Source organism: Crinia signifera, chromosome 8, assembly GCF_055691185.1.
Source record: "Crinia signifera chromosome 8, ASM5569118v1, whole genome shotgun sequence".
Lineage (NCBI taxonomy): Eukaryota > Metazoa > Chordata > Amphibia > Anura > Myobatrachidae > Crinia > Crinia signifera.
Genome location: NC_139224.1, coordinates 157493253 through 157515195, shown reverse-complemented (window position 1 = coordinate 157515195; position 21943 = coordinate 157493253). Strand labels below are relative to the sequence as shown.

The window sequence follows — 21943 nt, the reverse complement described above, 5'->3', positions numbered from 1 at the left end:
TTGAAACGGCAGAGATGATGCAAAGAAGGTGGAGCTAAAAAAGATGCAAATTACATCATTTAGCCCCACCTCTACACACAGACCCACAAGCATTTTCTTGTCTTGGGGGCAGGGCTTGATGACATTACAGTTGAGGCCCCGCCTTGATCCCCACCCCCTACTTGTAAACTTACCATCTACAGGAAATACATGCAAATAGCGCCTTACGTGTTCATTTTGGACAACCAACCAGATCTGATCAACCACCAGCATCTTTAGTATAGAGATAGATATGGAGAAACACATATCTCACGTTCAGACCATTTTCACTCTTGCTAGATCTCACCAGTGTACATTTGGACCATTGCCTTGTGTTGCACAGGGCTTACAGAGTGTCCCAAAATGAAAGGGCTCTAAATCCACCGTACCCTAATGAAACTAAAGAAGGAAGACTGGTAATGCTGCTGCAAGGTCCTGACTTAATCTAGGCATATATACGTATGCATCATACTTGCTGACTTATTAATACTCCCCTCTGGAAGTGCTCTAGAAGTGGGTGTAGGTTTGGTACAAATCCAGTTATTAAGGCCCATCTTCATCTGCGTAATCCATTTGTGCTAGGATAATAGCCAAGTATGATATATATATCCCAACCACAGGTATATGACCTTAGAATAAGTCAGTTATGCAGATACCATTGACAGGAATGTATACGTAACATATGTCAGCATTAGTCGTGTGGTGTAAAAGTATGGATAATACAGGGCTCCTTCGGGACCTTGTGCAACGTTCACTATGATAAAGGTGCTGATATCACCAATACACACATATAAATAAACAGTACAAAATGCATTCTGGTATTTACATGGTACGTGTGTAACTACTTAAACCGCAAGTGGTAAACACACTTGTTGGCAGTAATGTGATATTCAAGGGACTTGTGACCTCACTGCACAAACAAGAGGCCGATGACATCATCACACACTCTTAGGCAGAATATCTTTATTCAGGCATCTATCCAGGCGCTGCCAAGAGACTGCAGGGTGCTGCCTGAGCTGTGCTACATGCATTCGTCAGAAGCAGCCTTGGTTTGGTTGTACACAATTGCCGTGCATGATGAGGTAGAGTAGTCTGGTATATGGTTTCGCTGCTGAAAAGTGTGTTAACAGTTGCATAACTATGGTGTGGCAGCCCCAGCTGTGGCTTGGGGGAGCCAGCGGTCTCGGGGCGCACTGAAAAATGCGTGCTGTCCTGTATGAATACACAGTTTGCTGTCACTCAGTAGTAGTGGGCGGCGGTGGCTGTGTACTGTAGCTGCGTACCGTAGGTGACAGTCTCCCCCCCCCCCCCCCCCATTTCCAGTCTCCTCACCTCCTCTGTGCCTATGGGAGGCCAGTGTCATTACTCGCACACACTCCCGCTAGTATCCCTGGTCGGTCCTTGGAAGCTGAGGTTGGTGACGGAAGGCTACAGTATGCCAGCGGACGGGATGTCCTCCCTGTTATGCGCAGGTCTCTTCGGGTGACACATGGCGGTGCACAGTAGCCCAGATAACCAGTTTACACCATTGTCATGTTTTACTAAATAAGTTTTTGGCAGGGGGGAGCTAAATTTATCGTTACGCCACTGTGTGTTAATCCAACCAAATTATACAGTAAACCAATATTCATCCTCTCAATTCCCAGCGATCACCAATGAGGCATAAATGTACTTGCTGGGGGGTGTTCTCCTGAATTCTGGTTCAGTCCACAATATGGCTCCCTCCACAGTTTGTAGGCCACCATGTCACTAAACATAAAGATAGGTGATTTAAAGTTCTGAGGAATCAGGCTTCAATGTCTGTATTTTGAGTTGCTTACATCATACTCGCTGACACACCCTGACGGTCAGAGAGACTCCCGTAAATAGTGCTGATCTCCTCATCTCTCCAGTTCACAATGGAGTGTACAGTGTGGAGAGGAAGGAGGATGTGTGTTTGAACATAATTACCACCCCTCTCCATCTCACTGATGGCTGTGTCCCAGCATGGCAGACTTACCTCCTTGGGATGCCCATCAATGGCTACCCATTGGTAGTGTGAACCCATCTGCAAGGGCACACTTGCTTTACAATACAGAAGGTTGTGGGCCCAATAAGACCTGGGGGCGGAGTTTCACAGCAGTGTCGGGATGGAGCGAAGCTCTACGTCCTATTACTTTCAAAATAACAAAAATGATTCGCTTCTGCAGCATTGATGGTGGAAAACGATTTGGTTCTCCACTATCGATGGCAAAAGTATTCAACATTGGTCATAGACCATCAATGATTTTTAATCATGGCAACAATGCATCCCCATGGCAACCTATGGGACAAGTGGCTGCGAGTGGGGCAGGAGGGATCTTAATATTTGTGGCAAACCCCCGAAAATGGGTGTTTTCAGGGAATTAGCCACAATTATTCAATAGTAAATGGGCCCCTTAAACTGTTAGTAAACGTTAGGCTCACATTCTCTCTCTTGTGCGTGGATTAAAGGGGGAACCAAGTGACTGGTCAAAGGTCACCTATCTACTGAATCAGTCTCTTCCCTTGCATTTGAGTATAATGCTTGTGGCTGAGGAGATTGAGCAGAGAGATATAAGGACTGGATAAGTCAGTATTTGGCTTCACTCATGGTGACAGTTGTAATAAAAGGTAATCACGCTGCTTTTGTGTATAAAGTGACACGCTGTGTGGAGCAGCTACGTTTGAATTGGAATGCATGACAGCGGCTCAGCAGCCCACCCTAGCCTGCGGCAAGGCTGCCACCATCTAGGAACAACAAATCCACCTGCAGACAGGTAAATGACACTTGACGGACAGGTGTCTGTTTGAGCGCATGGTGTGGCCAAGGGCTGAGAGGTGCAATCAGCAGGAGCACTGTAAAGGCCCCCATACACTAGGGCGACTTGTCCTTAGGACAAGTCGCCCCCGACTTCCCCCTGAGCTTCCCCGGCTGCTCCCCGGGGGAGCTTGATTAGATTGGCACTTTATGTGCCGTTTTTTACATGTGATAAATCGCCTCGATTTATCACATGTAAAAAACCCGGGGAGCAGGGGGGGGGGGGGGGGGGGGGGGGCTACAGAGCAGGGCTGCTGGTGGGAGCAGGGGGGGCTGGGGACGCTGCGGGGAACACAGGCGGCATAGAGCCGGGCAGAGGGAGCCGGGAGCTGTCAGTGCTAGAAAAAAAAAGATATACAATGAATGGGCAGCCTGTGATTGGCTGAGCGCTCTCTCAGCCAATTGCTGACTGGCTGAGAGAGCGCTCAGCCAATCACAGGCCGCCCATTCATTGTATTGGCTTTTTTTTTTTATTCAGTACTGACAGCTCCCGACTCCCCCTGCCCGGCTCTATGCCGCCTGTGTCCCCCACAGCGTCCCCAGCCCCCTCTGCTCCCTCCACCGCCGCGCCGCCCCACTAAGTCCCAAGTCGGGTGGTCGGACGTGCAGCAGGTCCGACCACCCGATGCAGATCCGATGCGCACGGGACCGCGCATCTGATCTGAGGGGACATCAAAACTAGCCGATTTTGGTCCGATTTCCGACTGATCTGGCCGAAATCTGACCAAAATCGGCTAGTGTATGGGGGCCTTAATGTATCAGTCCATGGTACATTTGGATCTCATCTGCTCCTGACAATGGACTTTTACGTAAAGCAGGGGTCGAAAAGCATTAGGTTGACACCGCTAGGTCGACATGCAGGAAGGTCGACATGGGGTTAGGTCGACAGGGACATTAGGTCGACATGGGGAAGGTCAACAGTCAAAAGGGCGACATGGGGTTTTTCACTTTTTTTTCGGTCCCTGATGTCTACACAGTCAACATGGACACTACAAAAGTGCACAGCTGCGCTTGCTACGCTCGGCACACTATTTTATTCTCCCATCATGCCCTAGTGGGTAGTGTACGGTAGGGCATGAAATACCGCCTGTCGGCACATGTCGGCTAAAAAAATATTAATGAAAAAGCCCATGTCGACTTTTTAACTGTCGACCTAATGACCCTGTCTACCTAACCCCATGTCGACCTTCAGTCATGTCGATCTAGTGGTGTTTACCTAATGCTTGTGGACCTTGTTGTTGTAGACCAAGTGACCGTATCCCGTAAAGCAGGAACTGGGTCTCCCACAACTGACAGTCTCTTTTCCAGTTTATCCTGTTTTCCCTTGCAGTGCTGGCACTACCCCTGGCTCGTGCACTTTAATCGTAACTCCAGCGCTATAAATCTACCGTGTGGAAAGTGGAAGTCATTAACCATGTACTGCAGCCCAGATCACATCATCCCCTATTGCAACATTGAGCATCGACTGGTATTTATAAATGATGCATACAGGTTTATCCATCTTCAGTGTGAGTCACTCAGCGATCCGTAACTGATCTGATGGTAGATTTTCCATAGCAAGCAAAGCTCATTCTAACATTTATCAAACCTTCTCAAGAGAGGAAAAAGTGTAGCGGATCTACAATCTGCCCCATGCTGGCCCCAACCAGCAACCACCAAACACTGTACTGTCATGTCATGTCAAGGGGTGGAGCTGTCCGGATCAGGAAGAAGTAGGGATTGGCCAATAGTGTGGCTGCATCAATGGCAGCATGGCAAGTGGTCATCAATGGCAGCTACTATGTAACGGATGACCATAATGCAGCCTGTATTTACCCTGCACAGAAACAAAATCACTCACCCAAATCTAACTCTCTCTGCACATGTTACATCTGCCCCACCTGAAGTGCAGCGTGGTTTTGTCCATTTTGAGAACAAATTTGTACTGCGGTCAGATCTGAATAAGGGCCATTGTGTAAGCAATTATTTGCCCCTCTATTGTCGATGACTTGGAAGATTATGCCAGACTGGGATGCAGACAGTTCTCATGCATGCAGCAGTCATAGAACCAAAGCAAACATGCACCAACTGATACGTGTGTCATGCATGTCTGGATTCACACGGCCGATCTGATAACCCGGCTATGACCTGACGTTTTATAAACAAAGCCGCATTCCAGTGGGAAGTATTGTATTATACATGTTCCTGTACCGGGCCCTATCTTGCAGACACACTGCTTAGACATAACTAAAACCATTTCTGAACATGATTGTACAAGACTTGTTAGCGATCTGTTACGGAGCCGCCGCGGACACAGATGAAAACAATTTTCCACTACATAAAGTGTCCAGACATCGCACCAGGTTGTGGGACACGTGTTCTGCATGTGTGACGTCCCAGCTGAAGTTCCCGCAAAGAGGCTGTAACACAGAACCTTTACACGGACAGCAGACACAGTCCCCGTCTTGTGAGTTAGATCATCCCAGTCCTAATGTCTGTTGTGCAACAGTGGTCGGGACCCGTAAAGTGTGGCCAGAATTACTCGCACTCGTGAGATCGACGCGTGGAATGGGATTGACCCCTTATGGGCCATACACACAGGGCGATTGTAAGCGATTTGTCTAGACGGCTTAGAAATGAAGCAGGGATCGCTCCGTGTGTATGGCCCCCAGTGACCGTGATGCGTGGTCCCATATGAGGCCATCACCTGATTGGATTTATACTGCATTCAGTATAAATCTAGTCATCGCCAGTGTTCTCTCAGTTGAGAACACTGACCATGACAGATCGCTCAGCAAACATCACTGGTGCATAACTGCGTGTTGGGCAATCTGTGATGAGCGATCTTTGATTAACTAGATCGCTCAGCCCCCTGCCCATGTGTACGGGGCATTAGTGTATATAGGGCAGTAATAGATGAGACAGGTGCTGTAGGAGGAGGTTGTTACTGATTGAATGATGTCAGAGAGTTCTATGGGGCAATCTCTGTGACACTGGTTTCAGTCAATATTGAGGACATGTACTAAGCCATGGAGAGTGATAGTGTGGAGAGCGATACAGTTCTAATCAGCTTCTATCTGGCAGGTTACAGCTATGTTTGAAAGGGTTTAGTATGATTTGTGGATGGTCAGGATTCAGGCGGTCGATATTCCAATGTCGGCATTCTGAATGCTGGCAATGTTAACAGGGTAACAGGAGGAGGAGGGAGGTAAACCCCCCCAGCCTAACCCTAACCTCCCTCCTCCCACGGCCTATCCCTTAAACCCCCCCCCCCCCCCAGTATGTCACTAACCAGGATTCTGGCATGGGGACTTTGGACAGTGTCGTAATCCTGACCGTCTGGACTTTAACGGCACCCCCTTTGAAAAATGACAGTTATGAACTGATTGGTTGTAGTTTACCTCTCTCCACTTTATCACTCTGCCCCAATAAATATGTTCTGCCCTTTCTCCTAGGTCATGCGTCACAGTCTATAGTTTCCTCGCACTTCCCCTTGCCCAGAGATAATACAGTTTTTGTCACAACAAAGAGTCTCTTAAATCCATTGCCCAAGATTGTTCTTCTGTTCTATGCATTTCTTTAGATAAAACCAGGTTGTTTCTTCCCGAAGCATCCAGCAGTCCGCCCCCTCCTCCCTGTATAATATTATTATAGATGATCCTGGCAGTAGTGAAGATCTGTAGAATGGGAACATGACAGACCTATGAATATTTGGTGAGGACGCAATGGGAAAATGGCTCTTTTGTGACGCACTTTGAGTCCTTTGGTCCCTGGGGAATGTAATTGGGACAACTTTGGTTGATGCAAGATTAAAGAGAATAAAAATAAAAATGAAACAAAAGCTCTTTTAACCGCGTATTATCCCTGAAATATGTCATTGGACTCATCTTGCCCGTGACATAGTTACAGCTAGTTCTGGATGACTGGAGGCCGGATCCTGCTCTGGAAGCCAAGAAATCTTCAACCTATTAAGATGTGCAACATATTTATAGCGGAGTCATGGAGTGTTCTCCACTGGCAGGCCCAGAGGTGCAAACGCCCAACAGCGGGGGAGAGATGCCTAAATAGATGTGCCTGCTGGCTAAGAAGCAGCTATCTGGATGTGTGCACTGATCTGTATATACCCATAGTGTGCACTGCTCTGTACATACCTATAGTGTGCACTGCTCTGTACATACCCATAGTGTGCACTGCTCTGTACATACCTAGAGTGTGCACTGCTCTGTACATACCAATATGGTGTGCACTGCTCTGTACATACCCATAGTGTGCACTGCTCTGTACATATCCATAGTGTGCACTGCTCTGTGCATACCCATAGTGTGCACTGCTCTGTGCATACCCATAGTGTGCACTGCTCTGTACATACCCATAGTGTGCACTGCTCTGTACATACCCACAGTGCGCACTGCTCTGTACATGCTACATACCCATAGTGTGCACTGCTCTGTACATACTCATAAGGTCCATACACACTGTGTATGGACAGCGATGATGTCAATCACCTCTGCGGGGAAAGCCGCTCAGTGCATACACACCGAGCGGGTTTTCCCCTGCCCGGCGCCGACGGAGGGGGGTGGCTTTGCATAGCGGAGCGCTATGCAAAGCCGTCCTCATCGCCGCTCATCTGCTGGTATAACCAGCAGATGAACAGCTTTCCCGGCGATGATGCGGGAGCGCACAGCAGCACTCACCGCTCATCGCTGGGCCATACACACTGGGCTGCTTTGAGCTGAAAGGCTTTCAGCTTAATGTCGCCCAGTGTGTATGGGCCTATAGTGTGCACTGACCTGTACATACCCATTGGCCCTTATTCAGATCTGATTGCAGCAGTGGCGTAGCCACCGTGAGGTAGACCCCGCGGCTGCTTGGAGGAGCAAGAGCCAGCGGGGTCTGCGGAGTCTGTGGGAAGGCCAGTTCCAGGAGCTGGAGGCAGTGTTCACCTCTCCCTCCTGCATGGATCGGAGTCAGAGGGCGCGACGGATGCGGCGCTTCACAGCCAGCAGCTGCTGACAGCGAGTGGCTAAAGAACTGTGAGTGAATGCCACAATTACTAAAAAATAAAGTTTTTTTTATTTTTAAGTGTTATGGTAAGCAACCACTGCTCTGTACATGCTACATACCCATAGTGTGCACTGCTCTGTACATACCCATAGTGTGCACTGCTCTGTACATCAGGCTTGCCTACCCTTCTGGAATTGCCGTGAGGCTCCCAAAAATTGGGTCCCCTCCCGGACCCCCGGGAAGGTCGGCAATCCTCCCGCTTTTTTTCTGGCAGCCCCCGCACCCCCCCTTCCTTATCGCACTAATTACCGGTTTTTCACGGGTCAGCGGCAAGGGGCGGGACCAAAATGGCGCAAATCGCGTCATTTCGCATCATTTTAGCCCCGCCCCCTACTCGCGGACCCGCAAATCACAGCATTTGCCTATATTGGGGGGCGGGGCTTTCAGTCATCAACCCCGACTCCATAGTGTGCACCGCTCTGTATATATACCTATAGCGTGCAATGATCTGTACATACCTATAGCGTGCACTGATCTGTACATACCTATAGCGTGCACTGATCTGTATATACCTATAGCGTGCACTGATCTGTACATACCTATAGCGTGCACTGATCTGTATATACCTATAGCGTGCACTGATCTGTATATACCTATAGTGTGCACTGATCTGTACATACCTATAGCGTGCACTGATCTGTATATAGTTATAGCGTGCACTGATCTGTATGTACCTATAGCGTGCACTGATCTGTATGTACCTATAGCGTGCACTGATCTGTATCTACTTATAGCATGCACTGATCTGTATATACCGATAGCATGCACTGATCTGTATATACCTATAGCGTGCACTGATCTATATATACCTATAGCGTGCACTGATCTGTATCTACCTATAGTGTGCACGCACTGATCTGTATCTACCTATAGCGTGCACTGATCTGTATATACCTATAGCGTGCACTGATCTGTATCTACCTATAGCGTGCACTGATCTGTACATACCTATAGCGTGCACTGATCTGTATATACCTATAGCGTGCACTGATCTGTATATACTTAATGGGTGCACTGATCTGTATCTACCTATAGCGTGCACTGATCTGTACATACCTATAGCGTGCACTGATCTGTATATACTTAATGGGTGCACTGATCTGTATCTACCTAAAGCGTTCACTGACCTGTATATACCTATAGCGTGCACTGATCTGTACATACCTATAGCGTGCACTGATCTGTATATACCTATAGTGTGCACTGATCTGTACATACCTATAGCATGCACTGATCTCTATATAGTTATAGCGTGCACTGATCTGTATATACCTATAGCGTGCACTGATCTGTATATACTTATAGCGTGCACTGATCTGTATATAGTTATAGCGTGCACTGATCTGTATATACCTATAGCGTGCACTGATCTGCACATACCTATAGCGTGCACTGATCTGTATATACCTATAGCGTGCACTGATCTGTACATACCTATAGCATGCACTGATCTGTATATACCTATAGCGTGCACTGATCTGTATATACCTATAGCATGCACTGATCTGTACATACCTATAGCGTGCACTGATCTGTATATAGTTATAGCGTGCACTGATCTGTATATACTTATAGCGTGCACCGATCTGTACATACCAAAAGGGTGCACTGATCTGTATATACCTATAGTGTGCACTGATCTGTATATACCTATAGCATGCACTGATCTGTATATACCTATAGTGTGCACTGATCTGTACATACCTATAGCGTGCACTGATCTGTATATACCTATAGTGTGCACTGATCTGTACATACCTATAGCGTGCACTGATCTGTATATAGTTATAGCGTGCACTGATCTGTATGTACCTATAGCGTGCACTGATCTGTATGTACCTATAGCGTGCACTGATCTGTATCTACCTATAGCATGCACTGATCTGTATATACCGATAGCGTGCACTGATCTATATATACCTATAGCGTGCACTGATCTGTATCTACCTATAGTGTGCACGCACTGATCTGTATCTACCTATAGCGTGCACTGATCTGTATATACCTATAGCGTGCACTGATCTGTATCTACCTATAGCGTGCACTGATCTGTACATACCTATAGCGTGCACTGATCTGTATATACCTATAGCGTGCACTGATCTGTATATACTTAATGGGTGCACTGATCTGTATCTACCTATAGCGTGCACTGATCTGTACATACCTATAGCGTGCACTGATCTGTATATACCTATAGCGTGCACTGATCTGTATATACTTAATGGGTGCACTGATCTGTATCTACCTATAGCAAGCACTGACCTGTATATACCTATAGTGTGCACTGATCTGTACATACCTATAGCATGCACTGATCTCTATATAGTTATAGCGTGCACTGATCTGTATATACCTATAGCGCGCACTGATCTGTATATACTTATAGCGTGCACTGATCTGTATATAGTTATAGCGTGCACTGATCTGTATATACCTATAGCGTGCACTGATCTGTACATACCTATAGCGTGAACTGATCTGTATATAGTTATAGCGTGCACTGATCTGTATATAGTTATAGCGTGCACTAATCTGTATATACCTATAGCGTGCACTGATCTGTACATACCTATAGCGTGCACTGATCTGTATATACCTATAGCGTGCACTGATCTGTATATACTTATAGCGTGCACTGATCTGTATATAGTTATAGCGTGCACTGATCTGTATATACCTATAGCGTGCACTGATCTGTATATACTTATAGCGTGCACTGATCTGTATATACTTATAGCGTGCACTGATCTGTATATACCTATAGCGTGCACTGATCTGTATATACCTATAGCGTGCACTGATCTGTATATAGTTATAGTGTGCACTGATCTGTATATACTTATAGCGTGCACTGATCTGTACATACCTAAAGGGTGCACTGATCTGTATATACCTATAGTGTGCACTGATCTGTATATACCTATAGTGTGCACTGATCTGTATATACCTATAGTGTGCACTGATCTGTATATACCGATAGCATGCACTGATCTGTATATACCTATAGCATGCACTGATCTGTATATACCTATAGCGTGCACTGATCTGTATATACCTATAGCATGCACTGATCTGTACATACCTATAGCGTGCACTGATCTGTATATAGTTATAGTGTGCACTGATCTGTATATACTTATAGCGTGCACTGATCTGTACATACCTAAAGGGTGCACTGATCTGTATATACCTATAGTGTGCACTGATCTGTATATACCTATAGTGTGCACTGATCTGTATATACCTATAGCGTGCACTGATCTGTACATACCTATAGCGTGCACTGATCTGTATGTACCTATAGCGTGCACTGATCTGTATCTACCTATAGCATGCACTGATCTGTATATACCGATAGCGTGCACTGATCTGTATATACCTATAGCGTGCACTGATCTGCATATACCTATAGCGTGCACTGATCTATATATTCCTATAGCGTGCACTGATCTGTATCTACCTATAGTGTGCACGCACTGATCTGTATCTACCTATAGCGTGCACTGATCTGTATATACCTATAGCGTGCACTGATCAGTACATACCTATAGCATGCACTGATCTGTATATAGTTATAGCGTGCACTGATCTGTATCTACCTATAGCGTGCACTGATCTGTATATACCTATAGCGTGCACTGATCTGTATCTACCTATAGCGTGCACTGATCTGTATCTACCTATAGCGTGCACTGATCTGTATATACCTATAGTGTGCACTGATCTGTATATACTTAATGGGTGCACTGATCTGTATCTACCTATAGCGTGCACTGCTCTGTACATACCCATAGAGTGCACTGATCTGTACATACCTATAGCGTGCACTGATCTGTATATACCTATAGCGTGCACTGATCAGTACATACCTATAGCATGCACTGATCTGTATATAGTTATAGCGTGCACTGATCTGTATATACCTATAGCGTGCACTGATCTGTATATACCTATAGTGTGCACTGATCTGTATATACCTATAGCGTGCACTGATCTGTATATACCTATAGTGTGCACTGATCTGTATATACTTATAGCGTGCAATGATCTGTATATAGTTATAGCGTGCACTGATCTGTATATACCTATAGTGTGCACGCACTGATCTGTATATACTTATAGCGTGCACTGATCTGTACATACCTATAGCGTGCACTGATCTGTACATACCTATAGCGTGCACTGATCTGTATATACCTATAGCGTGCACTGATCTGTACATACCTATAGCGTGCACTGATCTGTATATACCGATAGCATGCACTGATCTGTATATACCTATAGCGTGCACTGATCTATATATACCTATAGCGTGCACTGATCTATATATACCTATAGCGTGCACTGATCTGTATCTACCTATAGTGTGCACTGATCTGTACATACCTATAGCGTGCACTGATCTGTATATACCTATAGCGTGCACTGATCAGTACATACCTATAGCATGCACTGATCTGTATATAGTTATAGCGTGCACTGATCTGTATATACCTATAGCGTGCACTGATCTGTATATACCTATAGTGTGCACTGATCTGTATATACCTATAGCGTGCACTGATCTGTATATACCTATAGTGTGCACTGATCTGTATATACTTATAGCGTGCACTGATCTGTATATAGTTATAGCGTGCACTGATCTGTATATACCTATAGCATGCACTAATCTGTATATACCTATAGCGTGCACTGATCTGTATATAGTTATAGCGTGCACTGATCTGTATATACCTATAGCATGCACTAATCTGTATATACCTATAGTGTGCATGCACTGATCTGTATATACTTATAGCGTGCACTGATCTGTACATACCTATAGCGTGCACTGATCTGTATATACCTATAGTGTGCACGCACTGATCTGTATATACTTATAGCGTGCACTGATCTGTACATACCTATAGCGTGCACTGATCTGTACATACCTATAGCGTGCACTGATCTGTATATACCTATAGCGTGCACTGATCTGTACATACCTATAGCGTGCACTGATCTGTATATACCGATAGCATGCACTGATCTGTATATACCTATAGCGTGCACTGATCTATATATACCTATAGCGTGCACTGATCTATATATACCTATAGCGTGCACTGATCTGTATCTACCTATAGTGTGCACTGATCTGTACATACCTATAGCGTGCACTGATCTGTATATACCTATAGCGTGCACTGATCTGTACATACCTATAGTGTGCACTGATCTGTATATACCTATAGTGTGCACTGATCTGTATATACCTATAGTGTGCACTGATCTGTATATACCTATAGTGTGCATTGATCTGTATATACTTATAGCGTGCACTGATCTGTATCTACCTATAGCGTGCACTGATCTGTATCTACCTATAGCGTGCACTGATCTGTATATAGTTATAGCGTGCACTGATCTGTATATACCTAAAGGGTGCACTGATCTGTATATACCTATAGCGTGCACTGATCTATACATACCTATAGTGTGCACTGATCTGTATATACCTATAGTGTGCACTGATCTGTATCTACCATAACGTGTTCTGCTCGGGCACCGCGTATTCTTAGCCCAGCCTACCGTATAGATCGCTCACGCTGTCCGAATGCGGTAAGACGCCGAGCGAATGGACCGGGAGTGGATGTTTCATGTGAACACCTCCCCCATCTGTGGAAACCTCCCCATTCTCCGATGGTCGCCGACCATTGAATGATGGACCGAGCAATCAGACAGCTCAGAGTGCTCCAGACCACTCGGACATTTCTCCGTATGAAAGCAGGGATATGGGCGGCCAGCTGATATCTGGCTATGTCAGCTGTCCGCCCCCCCCACACGTGCGTCACGGCCGCATTACAATACGTTCGCCCAGGGGTTTCATGGGAATGCCCATGAAACGCGGGGCGTACGCATATGGTAATGAGCCCAAACAGCCCTTCACGCCCCTTGACACCCCCGCTCGGATGGTTCGAACCAATCGATTTCTGCATGGAATTCACGCCATGTTCGGACGTGCAAGGCGTTCGCACATGCGCAAAAACGCCTCTGCACATGCGCAAACACAAAACATCGGCTGGCCGTCAGCATACGCAGCCGTCCAACTCAATCAGAATAAGGGCCATAGTGTGGACTGATGTGTATTTACCCATAGGCCGGTTTCACACACTCCGGCTCCTGCCGGATGGTGAAATCCCGCACGGCCAGGGAGCCGCGCCGCACATAGTAGATTATCATGAAGGGGATGGCCACAGCCCGGAAGCCATCCCTTCCAGTGGCAGATCCGGCTGCAACCGTGCGGCCAGGCCGTGGCTGTCCCGTGTGAATGAACACAATAGTGTCCATTCACAACTAATGTGTGTGGCACGGCTCCCTGGCCGTGCGGGATTTCACCGTCCGGCAGGAGCCGGAGTGTGTGAAACCGGCCATAGTGCTCACTAATCCGTATATACTCATAGTTGTCTACTCTGTACACCGAGCCCTATATTATCCTTATAGCACAGAGAACAGAGCCCTGCATGACTAGCACTGAGTACACTGAGCAAGATATCACCAGCACAGAGAACACTGAGCCCTGTATAACTAGCACTGAGTACACTGAGCCTTGCATTTATTTATTAACAGTTTCTTATATAGCGCAGCATATTCCGTTGCGCTTTACAATAGCAGACAGTAATACAACAAAACAGGGTATTTACAGACAGTCAAAATGTAGGAGGGCCCTGCTCGACTAGCACTGAGTACACTGAGACATATATTACCAGCACAGAGAACACTGAGCCCTGCATGACTAGCACAGAGTACACTGAGCCCTACATGACTAGCACAGAGTACACTGAGCCCTGCATGACTAGCACAGAGTACACTGAGCTCTGTATCACCAGCAGTGAGTATACACTCACTGACTGACCTGTGGGGTTTGACAGCTGCTGAGTCTCACATTCCTCCCCGGCTTCCTGGCCTTTCTTGTCACCGTCCAATCAACAGCCTCCTCTCCTGCGCGCACCCGTGTTGCGGCCAATCAGAGGTCATTTCCCTTGCGCGATCCCGGTGAGGGGCCAATCAGGCGGCGGCAGTTTGGCCTGTGTCGGCGGCGCGCTGCGCGGTCTCGATGCCCAGTCAGTCTCAGTCAGAGAGTGCAGAGCGGAGGACATGGCGGAGGGTGAGAGATCTCCGCCGCCACCGCTCCCGCAACCCCCGGCCAAGCGGCTGTGCTCCCGGCCCCCTCCACCCGCACAGCAATGTCACCAGCAGCGGGGGCCCTCCGCCCGCCCCCAGTACCAGCCGGAGACCCTGCTGGACTGCGCCGCCAAGGCAGTGGCAGAGAAATGGGCCTTTGAACGGGTGGAAGAACGGTTCGAGCGGATCCCGGAGCCGGTACAGCGCCGCATAGTCTACTGGTCCTTCCCCCGCAACGAGCGAGAGATCTGCATGTACTCGTCCTTTCAGTACCGGAATGAGGATCCCGTGGTGCCAGCCGGGGTCACCATTGGGGGAGCCCTGGGGCCTGGACAGAGCTCTGCCATCACCGGCATCGGGGGGCCCGGGGCCCCGGTTACTGGAGGAGGCGAGGGGCTGCCGTTCCGCCGAGGGATACGGCTCCTTGAGAGCGGATGTGTAGAGAACGTTCTGCAAGTCGGTGAGTGACCCTGGGAGTGTGCGGGTCCCAATGCCTGGGGTCATCTGTGTCCGGGAGAGTGATGCATGATGTGAGCGGTGGTGGGGCCAGGAACTGTGATGAGTGGTGGGACCAGGCTAGGACCAGGGACTGGGGTAAGTGATGAGACCAGGCTAGGACCAGGGACCCGGGTGAGTGGTAGGACTGTGGTGAGTGGTGGAACCAGGGTAGTACCAGGGACTGGGTGAGTGGTGGAACCATGGTAGTACCAGGGACTGGGTGAGTGGAAGGACAAGGCTAGGACCTGAGCAGTGGGACCAGGAACTGGGGTAAGTGGTGAGACCAGTCGAGGACCAGGGAGCCAGATGAGTGGTAGGACCGGGGACTGCAGTGAACAGTGGGATCAGGCTAGTGCCAAGGACTGGTGTGAGTGGTGGGACCAGGCTAGGGCCAAGGACTGGGGTGAGTGGTGGGACCAGACTAGGGCCAAGGACTGGGGTGAGTGGTGGGACCAGACTAGGGGCAAGGACTGGGGTGAGTGGTGGGACCAGACTAGGGCCTAGGACTGGGGTGAGTGGTGGGATCAGACTAGGGCCAAGGAGTGGGGTGAGTGGTGGGACCAGACTAGGGCCAAGGACTGGGGTGAGTGGTGGGACCGGACTAGGGCCAAGGACTGGGGTGAGTGGTGGGACCGGACTAGGGCCAAGGACTGGGGTGAGTGGTGGGACCAGACTAGGGCCAAGGACTGGGGTGAGTGGTGGGACCAGACTAGGGCCAAGGACTGGGGTGAGTGGTGGGACCAGACTAGGGCCAAGGACTGGGGTGAGTGGTGGGACCAGACTAGGGCCAAGGACTGGGGTGAGTGGTGGGACCAGACTAGGGCCAAGGACTGGGGTGAGTGGTGGGACCAGACTAGGGCCAAGGACTGGGGTGAGTGTGGTGGGACCAGACTAGGGCCAAGGACTGGGGTGAGTGTGGTGGGACCAGACTAGGGCCAAGGACTGGGGTGAGTGGTGGGACCAGACTAGGGCCAAGGACTGGGGTGAGTGGTGGGACCAGACTTAGGGCCAAGGTCTGGGGTGAGTGGTGGGACCAGACTTAGGGCCAAGGACTGGGGTGAGTGGTGGGACCAGACTTAGGGCCAAGGACTGGGGTGAGTGGTGGGACCAGACTAGGGCCAAGGACTGGGGTGAGTGGTATGGCCAGGTCAGGAATAGGGATGATTGGTGGTGGGACCAGGAGTGAGTTTTGAGACAAGGTCTCGACCTGAGGTAAGTTACTAAACCATATTTGTACCAGAACTATGTGATTGGACTAGGTTTTAGACAATGGCTGAGTGATAGGATGAGACCAGTACCATGGATGAGAGATAGTACTGCAGTTGAATGTGATATAAGGAGGTCAAGACCATAGACTAGGGTCAAATTTGCACCAGAATTGAGTGATTGTGCCGGCCAGATTAATACCATGGGTGAGTGATGGGACTAATACAGATTATTGCTATCAGTGAGTGATGGGACATAGCTGAATGATTGTAACACACATCTTCCAGGGAAGAGTGATGGGACTAGCTTAGGGCCATGGATGGAGAGATGGCACCGGAGCAGGACCATTAATGATTTATGGGAATACGTAATTTCCAGGGATGTGTAATGGGATCAGATCAGGAACACGGATGACTTCTGGGACCAGTATTGGGTGATGGGAACAGATCAGGACCATATTTAGGACAATGAATGCAAGTTATGGTACCAAAACTAGATTACGATTGAGCAACGGAACTGATCAAGTGATCATTGGACCAGATCAACACTGTGAATGACTGGTGATGGGCCAGTTTTAACTATGAATGAGAGTGTTGATGTATGTAAATAAGAACTGCGCATGATTATTTGGTAATGACTGGTGCACCAGTTTAGGACAATGACCTTAGGAGAAGCTGGTGAGCATTCTACCATGGATAAGCAATAATAGTGCGAGGGCTGCCTACTGACTGATCGTTAAACCAGTTTGCAAGTCATTTTCATGAACGCACTGTGCCTGCAATAAGGCTGATGACTGAACAAATCATCTCCCGTCCTGTTAGCGCACCCTATTTCCTGTAAGAGCTGTATCTGATTCCGTACCACCAAAACCTCCCCTCACGTCTCCTCTGCTCACTTGCATGACATTGTTTTGTTTTTTTATATTGTTCCTGCTATATGATTTGGTGCAACTTTTGTAATGGTCATACTACAAGATATACTGACCGTGTAGCTTAATGTTTCCTCTGTAACCTTTTCTTTCTTCATTTGGACATTGAATATATTATTAATGCTAGAAAGCGACAGAACAATGACTTTACACTGATGGGTTCTGTCGCTGATCCAAAGGTTGCCGTTCCCTGAACCACTATTGGTGCTCAACACCTTATTCCTTCCAGTTGTGCTGTCTTGATTGTGTATGTGATTTTATAAATCTCTCCTACCCCTGAGAGGACCGTTATGGATCACTGGATATTCATTAGTCGTGGCTCAGTAGCCCCCAGTTCTGGCAGCTAGAATGTTTATTATCCTTTTATGTAGAGCATTTAGTATTATATGTGACTGTATACTCGTGGTTCATCAGCTAGAACCCTTTAACTGCAGAGTAAGCAGATATAAAGCCTGTGAGCATTCTGTAATTATGTTTGTTACAAAGGAAGCTTTGCTAATAAGTGACATTCTCCAGACAAGGGGGGGTGGCAGATTATACCTCTATACCCACCCAGCCGCCCATCCTCTTATCAGCAGTGGATTGAGTCTAACAGGCTTTGTAGGGTAAAATCCCTAGGCCAGACAATCACACGGCTGTCAGCCTGAAAGCAGGGGCTGCGCTTCCTGCAGTGTCAAGGGGCAAGGTATTTCTATCTGGCCCTTTTCGCTTTTCCTGGGGGTGGGGGGCAGAATTCTAATTTAAGTAGTGTTCTTTTTTTTTTTTTTTCACTGATGAATACCTGCTGTTCGTCTCCGCCCAGTGCAGCATTTCCAGGTTATCGGATGTTCGGCTGCAAATCAAAATGAAAACAACGCACAAGTATAGTACGATTGAAATCATCAAATTATTTATTACCAGTTTCTTATATAGCGCACACATATTCCGCAGCGCTGTACAGAGGATAGTTGAACATTCGCATCAGTCCCTGCCCCACTGGAGCTTACAATCTATATTCCCTACCACATGTACACGCACACACAGACAATCTAGGGTTAATCTTGTTAGGAGCCAATTAACCTACCAGTATGTTTTGTATTGTGGGAGGAAACTGGAGTACCCGGTGGAAACCCCACGCAAGCACAGGGAGAATGTACAAACTCTGCACAGTGACGTCAGTGCTGCGAGGCAGCCGCCCATGTTATGTAGGTTGGTCTATCAGCTCCTGTCCTATATGTAGGATAACGTACATTAGGTCGACCACTAAAGGTCAACACAGCTTAGATCGACGTGACTAAAGGTGCCGACACACGTCCCGATACTGCCGTACTTTTTGTGCTGATATAGCATAGCATTGCATGCGATGTGGATGCGATGCAATAAAAGTATGTGCAGCACAAACTTTTTGTACTTTGCGATGAGATGCCGCGAGAGCGCGCATCTCAAAGCACACATCGCATCGGCAGTATCGGGACGTGTATGGGCACCTTTAGGGCTGGAAGGTCGACACAAACTTTAGGTCAACAGTCAAAAGGTAGACATGAATTTTTCACCTTTATTTTTTTATCCCGAATTTCGATTGAAATCCACATGGACGCCGTATCAATGTACCGCGCTCAGCACACTATTATATTCTCCCTCCGGCCTTCCGTCCCTATCAACCGTAGCCATGTCGACTGTGATAGTTAGGCAGTACGGATGGTGTAATGGTTAGCATTACTGCCGCACAGCACTGAGGTCATGGGTTCGATTCCCGCCATGGCTCTAACTGTGCGGGGTTTGTATATTCTTCCCGTACTTGCGTGGGTTTACTCCGGGTACTCCGGTTTTCTCCCACAATCCAAAAATATACAGGGAGGCTAATTGGCTCCAAACAAATAAACTCTAGAATGTCTGTGTGCACGTGTACATGTGGTAGGGAATATAGATTGTAAACTCCACTGGGGCAGGGACTGATGTGAAGGTTTAAATGTTCTCTGTACAGCGCTGCGGAATACGTGTGCGCTATATAAGAAGCTGTTAATAAAGAAATATGGTGTGGACCTAGGTACCGTGTCCCGAATCACACTACTCAGCCTCCTGCCAGTCAGTGGGACACCTAGTGATACAATATCTCAGCCTGTAGATTGCAGCTTAGGCCACAGGACAATGCTTGGTGTCTTCAGGGACGGCCCCAGGTCCCAGCTTTGGCTCTTATCAGCAATATTTATCATTCGCGATACCTTTTATGTGCTTTTAGGCAGGGGGCAGAGCAGATAATTAAATACTTAATTTGACTAATAATAGATAAAAACACCCAGCAGCCACACTGCAATCCCGTCCAAAGCATCAGGACGTTCCAGCCAGTCCCTTTGTAGTAGTATGTGCGAGGCTTCCGTCATTGTGATGCACAGTGAGGTGCTGCTCTCAGCCAGCATTTGTGTTAATATCTGATAGACAATATATTCCACTTGTCATGGACAGGACACCCCCTCTCATGTGATTCCCAACACCCCAGCGCCGCAGCCATGAAAGGGCTGCTTGTTTGTAAGCAGACACCCTTTGTAAAACAGGATATTTTTTTTTTCCAGGGTGATGGAATTAAGTTAACTTCTTCCAAAAGCCCCTAAAACACAACATTTGGCATGCAAGTTTCCAGGGGGGGGGGGGGCATAGCGAAGCTCCAGAGCCTTCCTCCAGCTGCTGAAAACTTTTAAATGCAGTTTCTTTCATCCCTCAAAGAGGATTTTTTTTTAATTCCCAGTACTAAATTCAAAGGGATTTAATTAGGCATTTCGGGAAAAAAAAAGAAGAAAAAAAAAAAGAACAAAGACGCCCAGAAAGAGGCCATCAGTGTTTGTAGTGTGCGGGGCATGCGTTTCCATTCTGCTTGGGTATTTTCCTGTAAATGATAGCGGACACTGTAAAAGTATCAACCTTTCACCTCCTGGGGTGGATCTGTCTCACAAGTTGGCCACAGACACACACGCGCGCGCACACACACATGCAGATATGGTTGGCCACTATGTGGACGTTTTGGATTCACAGTGTTTTCTGTGACTTGAAAAGAGCAGAACCAGAAGACTGTTTATGCCTGCAGGGGTGAGAGGCCATCAGCCGGCATCAGAGTTGTATTTCTCCATCAGAGCCTGTGGGATTTTGCTTATCAGTTGTCTTTGTACATTACAGGTAATAGCTGTAGTACAGTGATTGCTAACCTTGACACTCCAGTTGTTGTTGAACTACACATCCCAGCATGCCCTGCTACAGTTTTACTATTTGGCCATGCTAAAACTGATGCAGGGCATGCTGGGATTTGTATTTCAACAGCTGGAGTGTCAAGGTTAGACACCAGCGCTATAGTATAACTTCCCCAGCCCCCCCCCCCCCCCCCGATAATCTCTGATCTTTCAGTTATCATTTAGCAGGCCAAGTATAGATTTGTGGTTCCCAAACACAGTCCTCGAATCACCCCCAACAGCCCAGGTTTAAGGATATCCTGCCTAGGCACAGGTGGCTTAATTATCATCTCGGTCAGTTGGATTATACCACGCCTGCACAGATAGGGATATCCCTGAATATGTGAGCGCTATATGTGTGCCTAGAGGTTGTGCGCTATATAAGAAACCGGTAATAAAGAAATAATTGTGCCAATGCTGGGTATACACCAGAACCCTATGGCCTCAATCCAGTCAATTTCGATGCAATTTCGACGGTTTGTATGTAAATTGGGCAATTCAATCCGGTGTGCGTCGTTTTAGAGCTCCTACCTGCTGTAGTCAGGCTTTGTAACTGGGTACAGATGGTGATCGGATTGTGTGCTCCAACAGGCTATCGTACGATGTGATCATGACCATTCTGGTGTGTACCTATAGTTAGACGATACAGCTATTCAGCTCCAAATAACAATGCAGATTTTATCCCCCCCCCCTTCATCTGATTCCGATGCATTGGCAGAGAAATCGGATAAAAATTGTCAATGTGTTTTAGCTCCAATTCCGATCCGATGCACACAGGACTGCCAGAGATTGCAAGGGCTGCCATCAACATTTACTGGCTTCCATGCTGAGATCGCAGTGATACATTGTATGCAAAAGAACGGCATACAATGTATCGTATGCGATCCGGACACTGATGCATGGGGTGAGACAAAACTCCACAGTCGGGTCCCTGGTGACAGGCAGACCCATGACTCCAGTCCTGTGACGTGCAATCATAGCTGTAAAGAGGCCTACACACGGGGAGATGGTGTAGTGCGCTGAGCACAGATCGCTCAGCACACAGTGATGCACCAGGGATGTGTG

General features: G+C 47.6%; 1 protein-coding gene across 1 annotated transcript in view; it reads left to right on the top strand.

Moving 5' to 3' along the window:
* The first annotated feature begins 14976 nt into the window (after nt 1-14976).
* The window catches only part of ZSWIM5 (zinc finger SWIM-type containing 5), a 57117-nt gene continuing 50150 nt past the window's right edge, over nt 14977-21943 (top strand). The window contains exon 1 of the mRNA XM_083157495.1: nt 14977-15509. Within this exon, the coding sequence (XP_083013621.1) occupies nt 15023-15509 (487 nt within the window). The 5' untranslated portion in view covers nt 14977-15022. The remainder of the gene's footprint in view (nt 15510-21943) is intronic.